The following is a 12,302-nucleotide window of genomic DNA, read 5'->3' on the forward strand; positions in this document are numbered from 1 at the left end:
TCTTCAAATTTAAGGTTTTAGTTTTATCTAAGATTGGGGTTGAGATGCTTTGTAACTAATTTAACTTGGATTAATTCCCACATTTGTTAGAAACATAGGTCTATATCTGTCATGATTTTAAAGAACTAATGCCAGTGAAGGAATGATCTTTTTTCAAACATTATATGGTTTTTCATACAAAGTGACTTTTCACTTTTTTATATTGATTTTAAACTTTTATCTGTTTTGATACTGGATATAATTAACCATCGGCATTAATGCCCCCCCAATTTTCAGTATTCTTTTTTTTTTTTTTTTTAAAGATTTTATTTATTTGACAGAGACACAGCGAGAGAGGGAACACAAGCAGGGGGAGTGGGAGAGGGAGAAGCAGGCTTCCCGCAGAGCAGGGAGCCCGATGTGGGGCTCGATCCCAGGACCCTGGGATCATGACCTGAGCCGAAGGCAGACGCTTAACGACCGAGCCACCCAGGCGCCCCCGATTTTCAGTATTCTTGATTGTTTCTCATGTGTTTCGAGTTTTTCACTACTCATTTTAAAAGTAGAAGTAAAAAGTTAATTTTTTAGAGGTGAAATTCACGTAACACATAGTTAACAATTCTAAAATATATAGTTCAGTGGCATTTAGTACATTTACAGAGACGACCATCACCTCCCTGTATTTTCAGAATGTTTTCATTACCCCAGAACACCCCATACCCATTAAGTAAACACTCCCTGTTTCTTTCTTCCCCCATACGTAGATAACTACAACTCTCCTTTTTTTCTCTGTGTGTTTTTGCCTATTGTAGATTTTTCATATAAAAGATCCTACAATAGGACCTTTTGTGTTTGGCTTCTATTCACTTAGCATGGTATTTTCAAGGTTCACCCATGTAAAGCATATACCAGAACTTCATTCCTTTATATGACTGAATAATATCCCATTTTATGTATGTACTTCAATTTGTTTACCCATTCATCTGTTGATGGACAATTTGGGTTGTATCCAACTTTTGGCTATTATGAATAATCCTGCTGTAAATATTCATGTACGGGTTTCATATGGACATATGTTTTTGTTTCTTTTGAATATATACCTAGTTGTGGAATTGCTGGGTTTTATGGTAATTCTGTGTTTATAACATTTTTGGGGAACTGCCAAGCTTTTCCACAGTGGCTATACAATTCTGTGTTCCTACCAGCACTGTATGAGAGTTCATAGTTCTTCACATCCTCACCAACACTTAATTTTCCATTTTTAATTATATTTTAGAGACATCCCAGTAAGTATGAAGTGGTATTTCATTGTGGTTTTGATTTGCATTTCCTTAATGGTCAGTGAAGTTGAGCATCTTTTCATGTGCTTATTGACCATTATTATACCTTTGGAGAAATGTCTATTCAAGTCTATTTCCCATTTTTAAATGGGGTTGCTTGCCTTTTTGTTGAGTTATAGAAATTTCTTATATATTTTGAATGCTTAAATAACCCTTATCAGGTGATTTGTAGGATTTGACAGTAGTTTCTCCCATTCTGTAGGTTTGTCCTTTCACTTTCTTGATTATGTCCTTTGATGTACAATGTTTTAAATTTTTATGAAGTTCAAGTTATCTTTTTTTTCCTTTTGTTGCTCATACTTTTGGAATTAAATCTACAAATGCATTGCCAAATTCAGTCAATTCGTGAAGATTTACCCCTGTGTTTTCTTCTGAGAGTTTTATAGTTTTAAGCCCCTATATTTAGGTCATTTATCCATTTTGAGTTAATTTTTGTATATGGAATTAGTTAAGGGTCCAGCTTCATTCTTTTGCATGTGGCTATCCAGTTTTCTCAGCATCATTTTTGTTGAAGAGACTTTTTCTTCCCCATTGAATGATCTTGGCACCCTTGTCAAAAACAATTGTGCATGGATATTTGTGTTTATTTCTGGACATTTAATGGTACCTTTTATACTACAGAGCTAGAGTCATGACTTCCTTAGAAGCGGACAAAATATCACAACTTATGTATTGGTTAGTTCTTTGTGCTATCAATCTTGATAATGTATTGTGAGTGACACTAATATAAAAATCATTTTGACAGTACTTAAAGAAATTTTCACATCTGATATTTGTAGGTAAGGAGCTGCAGTTTTTTCCCTTAATTTTGCCAGCAGAAATAGCAGGTTGTAAGCTATTGTGTTTTTCCTTTAAAGTGTATCTCCACTAAAAAGGGAAGCTTTATGGCTACTGTTGATTGTTCCTTCTGGTTATCTTTATTTTTTCATTTTTCTGTCTTATTTAACAGTACTTTCTTAGTAAGAAGACTTTGGAGTTTTATGTAATATAAGTTATGGAAATCTGAGTATATTGGATTTCTCAATGTATACTTATTTTCAGTTAGAAAATTTTGTAGGCTTGAATTTCTGAACACAAGTTATTCAAACGAATTGGAATAATATAGTTTTTAAAAATTTATTATTTACTTTATAATTGCATGGAGGTGAACCTCAGTGGAAATGGCAGAATATTTATATGTGAGGATATATAGGTAATAAATATGTGGAAAAATATGTAGCTTTGCTAAAACAAAAGTAACTTTGAAAGTACTGTTTTATACAGAATTTATTTTTTGAGGTGCTACTTTATACCTGCTATATTGATAAACATTTTTAAGAGGAAAAAAGGACCTAGTGCCAATCATGTTGTGGTAGCCCATTTACAAAACTGGTGTCTTTAGAAATGATACAGTCATTTCTGAAAGAAAAGTAACTTGTATATATCGATAAGTTTCTTCTCAGGTAATAACTTAATGACCTACTTAATGTTTTGATATGTCTGTCTTCTTGTTTATTAACTCTGTATTAATAGTTTGTTTTTCAATTTTAGATATGAGTATCGTGTAGAGATGGTTCATCAGTCCTGCAATGATCCTACCAAAAATATCATTCGAGAATTTGCATCTGACTTTGAAGTTGGAGAATGCTGGGGTTATAATAGATTTTTCCGTTTGGATTTACTTGCAAATGAAGGATACTTGAATCGACAAAATGATACAGTGATTTTAAGGTAATAAGAAACATTTGCTAGTGTTGTTTTTATCATGGGGGAATAATGTCATCAGAACTTTATTTTAGAGTTTATTTATTTGGGGTGCTTGGGTGGCTCAGTGGGTTAAGTGTCTGACTCTTGATTTTAGCTCAGGTCATGATCTCAGGGTTGTGAGATCAAGCCCCGCCCAGCCTGGATCCTGCTTAGGGTTCTCTCGCTCTCCCTCTGCCCTTCCCCCACTACTGACACATGTGCACATGTTCTCGCTCGCTCTCAAAAAAGTAGTTTATTCATTTACCAGAGATGAATGTTGAAATTTATACTAACTATAATCTTATTATGTTTTTAACTATTTCATTTCAGGAGCCCTGTGTAGTGAGTAATATAACTTAGAAATGCGTTTGACATCTAGTTAGTAATTCCATAAAAAGGAAACCACTACTTCCAATAAATAATGTTCCATTTATTTATCTAGTGAACTTCTAGTAACCTCACCATTTGGAAATACAAAAATAGGGATCGAGTGCTTATTTTTTTCACTTGACATTGTATATTTGGGTGACTGGTTTTACAAGCTTAAACTCAAAATAATTTTCAGTTTCTTCTAGATAACAGCAATTTAAAAGTAAGGGAATAGAGATGAAAATTGATGAAAACAAACTAAGTGATAGTAGTTGGGGTGTTATTTGCAAGAAAGGACAACGTAAATGCTAACTATAAAACCACAATGGCCCTGTTTAATGTTGTACCCTTTACAGGTTGTACCCTTTACAAGTCAGACATTTTGGAGCATCATTACATGGTTTTAATTTGATGATGAAAATGAGAACTTGAGTATTAAAAAAGTAGATCCAATTATGTTTTGAACAGTGTTTAGCAGTTTAAGAAGTTTCCATCAAAACAGTTTTCAAAGCTATTTTCCTTGGAAGTGATTTGATACACTCTTAAATTTCTCTTATTCTGGGACACCTGGGTGGCTCAGTCGGTTAAGCATCTGCCTTCGGCTCAGGTCATGATCCCAGGGTGTTGGGATCCAGTTCCGCATCAGGCTCCTTGCTCAGCGGGGAGCCTGCTTCTTCCTCTGCCTGCCTCTCTCTCTCTCTTACAAATAGATAAAAATCTAAAAAAAAAAAAAAAAATTTTCTCTTATTCTGAGCTCTTTGTTCTGGAGGGTGCTGTATGAGTTATTGTTATATTAAACTTTATTAGTATGTGTTCTTCATAATCTTTCTGGGAGAATAAAGAAGTGAGAAAAGATTATTGCATTTTCAATGTAGGAAAAAAAAGATTCATGTGTTTGTCATCTTTTGGGGAATTATTTTAACTCCCATTTTATAATTTTATAACCTTTCAGGGTTTTTGTATTTTTAAAAATTATTTGCCAAAAGAAATAATTTGTTGCTATTCCACACTTTAACCATAGAGAGGATTGCAAAATTATTCAACCATCACTTTGACCAACCTACAAAAGCCTTAGTCTTCTCCTTATTGGAGTCATTCATGTTGCATCTTTTGGTGGTAATCTGTGCAATAGAGTTTCCCTTTTTTAATTCAGTGTAGCCAAACTTCTAGTCTCTATTTAAGCCAGCCCTATTTATAACAAAGCTTTTCCTGGTAGACTTGAATATTAGGACAGGAACAGATCCCTATTTTGATGTTTTATTATCATTTATTCAGCAACATTTACTGAGTCTGTGCCTGGCACTGGGTTAATATTAAGAAAGAATAAGACATTGGTTTTGTTCTCAGGAAACTCAAGATGAAATGGGCAGATAAAAAAAATATATTTTACAAGATAGTGCTGTAATAGCAGTAGAAAATAAATTGCTGTAGGATTTGTGGAGAGGAGGCTTTGAATTGTCTTATTACTCATAATACTTACGTAATGAGAGATTGCTGAAAATTTAAGCCTCAATTTAAGATTCTGATGGAATTTTATATGTACTTATTAGAAAGTTACTTAAAAGGCACCTGGGTGGCTCAGTCAGTTAAGTGTCCCAACTTTTTTTTTTTTTTTTTAGGTTTTTATTTATTTATTTGACAGAGAGAGACACAGCAAGAGAGGGAACACAAGCAGGGGGAGTGGGAGAGGGAGAAGCAGGCTTCCCACTGAGCAGGGAGCCCAGTGCAGGGCTCGATCCCAGGACCCTGGGATTATGACCTGAGCCGAAGGCAGACGCTTAACGACTGAGCCACCCAGGCGCCCCTTAAGTGTCCAACTCTTGATTTCAGCTTAAGTCTCGATCTCAGGGTCATGAGTTAAGCCCGAGTTGGGCTCCACACTGGGTGTGGAACATACTTTATAAAAAAAAAAGAAAGTTACTTAAGGTTTTTCTATAACTACGTATGAATAAGTATGTATTTTATTCTCCTTTTGTTAAATGAGGAAGTTAAGGAATTTTACCTGATGCTTGCTTTTGTTTTAATGACACAGATACTGACTAACAGTAATGTTCATAATTGACTATAGCTCATTAGTTATTCAAAGATAATAATGTCCTTTTGAAAGTCTTACCGATGTATACTGACTGGGCAGTATCCACTTAGGATAGTGGTTGAGTGAATAATCTCTATCCTCTAAAGCATAAGTATCTTTGCCTGAAAATCGTTATCTGCTGCAGATAACTAGATGGTCAGTAGATTCCTATACTAGCTGTAAAATCCTACAGAAAAATAGAATGATATTTAACGTAACGGTGGCAAGACTTGAAGGATGATTTGTAGGCTTCCAAGTTAGTCTTGCCTCTTGGGACTCTTCCATTCTTTAGAAACCTCTTTACATATTGCTATATATTTTTTTTTCACTATGAATAGACTCAAGTTCGCTTATCTAAAATAAAATAGGTAGAGATTTTTTGCATTAGTAAGTATTAGGGTTTTAAAAGTACAGATAGGGCAACCCCTTCAGGTCCCCTCCCTCCTTGGGAGCTTTGTACTATCACTTTGCTATTGCTCAATAAACCTTGCTTTGCTGCCCACCAAAAATAAATAAATAAATAAAAGTACAGATAACTCTGAATAGATTGAGATCCTATCATTTATCCATTAAAATCCTTTAATATACTTGGTTTTTTTCCCTAACCCATGCTGAAATATGCCATATTGTGATGTATGGAGAACTGATTTTAAGCTGCCATCTGGAGGGGTTGGGAATATAGGTTATTTAGAGTGTGCAACTCTTTTGGGGGACAGTAAAGCAGTCCCAGGTAGTTGACCCTTTAAGGGAGTTTTTGTTTTTTTTTTTTACTGGGGAGTAAGAAATATGGGAACATGAGATGAAAGCGGGAAAGAAAAAGAGCAGTGTCTAAAACAAACTTTGCCTATTTTTGTAGGGTCTGACCTAAGCAAGAAAGGGGGAAAGAAAGCATTAGCTTCCTCTTTCCTGCATGGCATGGTCTTCTTCCCAACTCGTGATCAACATGGTATTTGATCTAGATTATTATAATAAATATGCTTTAGGAGTTTGGGAGTTTAACCATGATGTGTAATGTTATTTCCATAGAAAAGTATAGTTTGTGTTTAGACAACTGACCTGAAGATAAGTTTTCAGAATGTTATGTCATTATAATTTGTAAACTATATGTGTAAATGGTTAATACCAACAGCTCTGAGTTCATTTTGAATTTTAGCCTTGTAATGTAATCAAACTTAAAATTATAGAATTTATAGTTACAGATTCGAGGCTTAGTTGATAATATTTTACTGTTTGGATCATGTTTCATGTGCAGCTCTTTTTTTAAGATTTCAGGTTCGTTCACCAACTTTCTTTCAAAAATGCCGGGACCAGCATTGGTATATTACTCAATTGGAAGCTGCACAAACTAGCTATATCCAACAAATAAATAACCTTAAAGAGGTAAGCAAAAAACATACGGGTTTAGTGTTTCATATTCATAGTCTTACTGGCCTGTTATATTTGTAATTAGATTTTGGATATTCCTCTTTTGTAATTTTGTAGAAAAGTCCAATTACCTTATTCTCCATCTATGTACCACCTTTGAGCCTCTAATTTTGCACTCTTGGTTCATTAGCCACTAGCCACGTGTGGCTGTGTGAACTTAATTAAAATTAAAAATTCAGTTCTTTAGTTGCACTAGCCACATTTCAAGCGCTTGTATTGGGCATTGCAGATATAGAACATTTTTATCATTGTATAAAGCTGTATTGGACAGTGCTGCTCTCGTTCGAGGTAAACTCTGTGTTGCTCTCAGTGATTTGAGTATTTCTCTTTTCCATGCTATCTTGAATTTAAAGGATTCTAAGCTATAGAGTAATTGAAAATTACCCCATCTTGAATTTTCACTATTGCTGAATTGAGCCCTGGGGAGGATCAGTTAAGGAATTTTTATCTTAGAGTGGTAAACTAAGTTATATAAGGAATGTTTCTTTCTGCCAGTGGAAATTGAGGTGGAGTGCAAGGATGGAAGTGCTGAGAATGGGTTAATAGATGAGAGAGGAAAGTATGAATGAATACATACTTGGAGAGATTTTCATGATAAGTATACTATTTAAAACTACTTGTATTTACCGTACAGTTTGCTAATTGTTTGGGTAGCTTATGCTGGATATGAGAAGAAGAATGAGAATAAAGGGGGCAAGTTTTTTTTTGCCATAGATTTTTCCATAAGCAACACCAGGAGGGAGTGAGAGAGATGGTTTGAAAAATGGCTTTAAAACATCTGGATATATTTTTTTACTTAAAATATTTTTCACTGTACCAGTGAAGCACTGCTTTTGACTCATGTTTATTTGTGCTGTTATTGTTTTAAAAGAGACTTACTATTGAGTTGTCTCGAACTCAGAAATCAAGAGATTTGTCACCACCAGATAATCATCTTAGCCCCCAAAATGATGACACTCCTGAGACACGTGCTAAGAAGTCTGTGTCATGCACGGATATGCTTCTTCAGGATGGTCCTACTACAGCTTCTATACGAGAGGTCAAAGAGGATGAAGAAGAGGAAGAGAAGATTCAGAATGAAGATTATCATGTAAGGGGCGCCTGGGTGGCTCAGTTAGTTAAGCGTCTGACTCTTGATTTCGGCTTAGGTCATGATTTCCCCACGTTGGGCCCTATGCTCAGGGGAGTCTGCTTGATATTCTCTTTCTCCTCTCCCTCTGTCCCTTCCCCCACTCTCATGCTCTCTCTCTCTCTCTCTCTCAAAATAAATAAAGCTTAAGTTAAAAAAATTATCATGTAATAATTAGACTTGTTTTAGATTCATTTTGTGTTTTATAAGAGAAATAAGATTATGGTTTCCAATATAGAGTATATAGTGTCCTCTATGTATACTCTGTGTATCAGTGTACTAAAAGTCTTGTCCATTTATTTTCATTACTAGTGTATGCTCTTCTGTAAATATTAGTAAGTCAGAAGTTGTTGAATCAAAGTGTTGCAAGGTTCTAAAATTAATTTGTTAGAAAACTATACATTCTACAAAGTAAAAGGATGTACATTCTGGAAACTATATAAATTGTGGAATTATAAAATGTGTTCTATTTCAGTTCACTAAAACTAGTAAAGTTTTTTTGTGTATGTAGGTAGAATGATTTAGGATTTGGGAGACAGCTAGGTTTTATCCCAGCTAAACCACAACCAGAATGAGAATTCAAGAAGTGATTATTATTGTTTAAAGTAATACAGTGATGCAGAGACACGGTGTTTTTTGTTTTGTTTTGTTTTGTTTGTAATTGTTATTTTTAAGATGGGAGACTTCAAGTATGTGTTAAAATGAAGGAGCCAGTGCAGAGAGAGGTGAGGTTAAGGTACTGACAAGACAAACTATTTAAGGAGGTCTAAGAGTGGTTGGAGTGGAGCACTCAGGTGAAGCAGTTAACCTCTGATAGGATGAATTAAAGGAACAGTGGGGTTTGCAGGTAGGGCACTAAAATTCGGGGGTATTTACTAATAACCAGTGTGTTTTTCTGTGCAGATAAGTGATAGTTTTATGATGTCCTTGGGGATATTAGAGGTTAGGTAGGACTAGAGGAGTGATGGTTTGAAGTGTTACCCTGTGAAGAGCCTTATTGGCAGCTGACATGGAATATATGAAGCATTTCCAGAGACATTGAAGGCCCAGCTGAAAATGGTAGCAGTAAATTATTAGTGGAACCAGATGTGGTTGTGTGATTTTTCTCTCAAGGGCTCAGCTGCCTCTGCACAGGAGCAGAGAATTCTGAGGATTACATTCTTCTTTGGTGCTTGGTCCATCAGCTGGATCAGATGATCAGCTAAGTAAAAACATTTGAGATAGAAGTCTTGTTTCTTTGCCTTGATCTAGCATGAACTTTCAGATGGAGATCTGGATCTGGATCTTGTTGGGGAAGATGAAGTGAATCACCTTGATGGCAGCAGTTCCTCTGCCAGCTCCACAGCAACGAGTAACACGGAAGAAAATGACATTGATGAAGAAACTATGTGAGTGTCTCACATTAACTACCCCTATGAAGCATCTAAGTGGGAAGTAATAGAAGCGTGTTAATTAACTTAGGCCTAAAAGTGGGGATATTCAGCGTTTTTACTTGCTATAAAGTATCTCCTATAAAGAGGGAGCTTGAAGGAAAGACCATTAGTTTCTTCCCTCTCATCTCTGGGTTCCAAAATGAGATTTAGTTTTTCATTTTATTTTTAATTTTGCAATTATTTCATATTTAAGAAAAGTCACAAAAATATTAAATAACAGTTCCCATATTCCCTTTGCCCAGATTAATTCCCCAGATGTTAGTATTTTGTGTTCCTACTTTTTTTTGTCTGAGAATTTCACGATTAGGTGAATATACTTTTCATTGTGTACTTCCTAAAAACAACTGTGTTTCTTATGTAACTACAATATAGTTATCAAAATCAGGATTAACATTGATATAATACTGTAATCTGTGACCATTTAAAAATTTGCCATTGATTTCCTTTGTCTGGTCTAGGATCCAATCGGGTATCGTATGTTGCTTTTAGTTAAATTTCTTTAGTCTTAATCTTCTTTAATCTGGGTCACTTAATCTTTTTTTTTTTTTTAATTTTTTATGACTTTGATACTTCTCAGAAAGAGCGGATATTCTGTAGCAAGTCCCTCAATTTGGGAGTCCTCTGAATGTTTCCTCACACTTGAGGCAGGAGTACTAGAGAAGTGATGATAGAGCCTTTTCAGAGGATCATCCGAGGGAGTGGCAGGAGGGCACATGTCTTTTAACTGTCCCATTACAATTGATTAGATTACTTGGGTAAACTAATGTCTGCCAGATTTCTCTACTCTAAAATTACTAATTTTTCACTTTGTAATTAACAAACATCCTTTGGGGACATAATTTGAGACTGTAAATATCTCCCTCCCCTCCCATTACCTATTTTACCCATCCCTCAATCCCCCTCCCCTCTGGTAAACATCAGTTTGTTCTCTGTAGTTAAGAGTCTGTTTCTTGGTTTGTCTCTCTTTCATTTTTTTACCTTTCCTCGTTTGTTTTCTTCTTAAATTCAACATATGAGTGAAATCCTATATTTGTCTTTCTTACTGACTGATGTAGCATTATTCTCTTTACCTCCATCCATGTTGTTTGAAATTACAAAATTTCATTCTTTTTATGGCTAAATAATATTCCATTGTGTGTGTGTGTATGTGTGTATACATACATATATATATACCACATTTTCTTTATTCATCCATCAGTGGACACTTGGGCTGCTTCTATATCTTGGCTGTTGTAAATAATGCTGCTATAAATATAGGGGTGTGTGTATCCCTTTGAATTAATGTTTTTGTATTCTTTGGGTAAATAACCAGTAGTGCAATTGCTGGATCATAGGGTAGTTCTACCTTTAACTTTTTGAGGAACCTCCATACTGTTTTCCACAGTGGCTGCACCAGTTTGCATTCCCACCAACAGTGCGTGAGGATTTCCCTTTCCTTACATCCTCACCATCTGTTGTTTCTTGAGTTTTTGATTTTAGCCATTCTGACAGGTGTCAAGTGATGTCTCATTGTGGTTTTGATTTTCATTTCCCTGATGATGACTGATATTGAGCATCTTTTCATGTGTTTCTTGGCCATGTGTATGTCTTCTTTGGAGAAATGTGTGTTCATGTCTTCTGCCCATTTTTGAATTAGATTATTTATGTTTTGGATGTTGATTTTGATGAATTCATTGTGGATTCTGGATACTAGCCCTTTATCCAATATGTCATTTGCAAATATCTTCTCCCATTCCATCAGTTGATTTTTTTTTTCCCCATCACCAGGCTAACCCGTCCCCCCACCCCCCTCCCCTCTAGAACCCTCAGTTTGTTTTTCAGAATCCATAGTCTCTCATGGTTCGTCTCCCCCTCCGATTCCCCCCCCTTCATTTTTCCCCTCCTGCTATCTTCTTCCTCTTCTTTTTTTTTAACATATAATGTATTATTTGTTTCAGAGGTACAGGTCTGTGACTCAACAGTCTTACACAATTCACAGCGCTCACCATAGCACATACCCTCCCCAGTGTCTATCACCCGGTCACCCCATCCCTCCCACCCCCCACCACTCCAGCAGCCCTCAGTTTGTTTCCTGAGATTAAGAATTCCTCATATCAGTGAGGTCATATGATACATGTCTTTCTCTGATTGACTTATTTCGAGTTTTGTTAATTGTTTCCTTTGTTGTTTCCTTCCAGAAGCTTTTTATTTTGATGTAGTCCCAGTAGTTTATCTTTTCTTTTGTTTCCCTTGCCTCAGGAGATCTATCTAGAAAAAAGGTTGCATTGGCTGATGTCAAAGAAGTTACTGTCTGTCTTCTCTTCTAGGATTTTTATGGTTTCAGGTCTCATATTTAGGTCTTTAATCCATTTTGAATTTATTTTTGTGTATGGTGTAAGAAAGTGGTCCAGTTTCATTCTTTTGTTGCCATCCAGTTTTCCCAACAGCACCATTTGTTGAAGAGACTTTTTCCCGTTAGATATTCTTCCCTGCTTTGTCAGAGATTAATTGACCATATATATAATTGTGGGTTTATTTCTGGGTTTTCTATTCTGTTCCATTGATCTATGTGTCTATTTTTATGGCAGTACCATACTGTTTTGATTACTACAACTTTATAATATAATTTGAAGTCTAGAATTGTGATGCCTCCAGCTTTGCTTTCTTTTTCAAGATTGCTTTGGCTATTTGGGGTCTTTTGTGGCTCCATACAAATTTTAGGACTTTTTGTTCTAGTTCTGTGAAAAATGCTGTTGGTATTTTGATTGCTTTGGCTAGTATAGACATTTTAACAGTATTCTTCCAATCCATGAGCATGGAACGTCTTTCCATTTCTTTGTGTCATCTTC

At 35.5% G+C, this 12,302-nt stretch overlaps 1 protein-coding gene across 5 annotated transcripts in view; it reads left to right on the plus strand.

Moving 5' to 3' along the window:
* The window catches only part of TRIM37 (tripartite motif containing 37), a 185,973-nt gene that overhangs the window by 103,854 nt on the left and 69,817 nt on the right, over window positions 1-12,302 (plus strand). For all 5 annotated transcript variants that reach the window (XM_078064549.1, XM_078064567.1, XM_078064561.1 and 2 more), the window contains 4 exons: window positions 2,850-3,029; window positions 6,753-6,867; window positions 7,784-8,002; window positions 9,293-9,429. In XM_078064549.1, coding sequence (XP_077920675.1) covers window positions 2,850-3,029; window positions 6,753-6,867; window positions 7,784-8,002; window positions 9,293-9,429 — 651 coding nt within the window. The remainder of the gene's footprint in view (window positions 1-2,849; window positions 3,030-6,752; window positions 6,868-7,783; window positions 8,003-9,292; window positions 9,430-12,302) is intronic.

The sequence above is a fragment of the Halichoerus grypus genome, chromosome 2 (genome assembly GCF_964656455.1).
Source record: "Halichoerus grypus chromosome 2, mHalGry1.hap1.1, whole genome shotgun sequence".
NCBI classification, from domain to species: Eukaryota; Metazoa; Chordata; class Mammalia; order Carnivora; family Phocidae; genus Halichoerus; species Halichoerus grypus.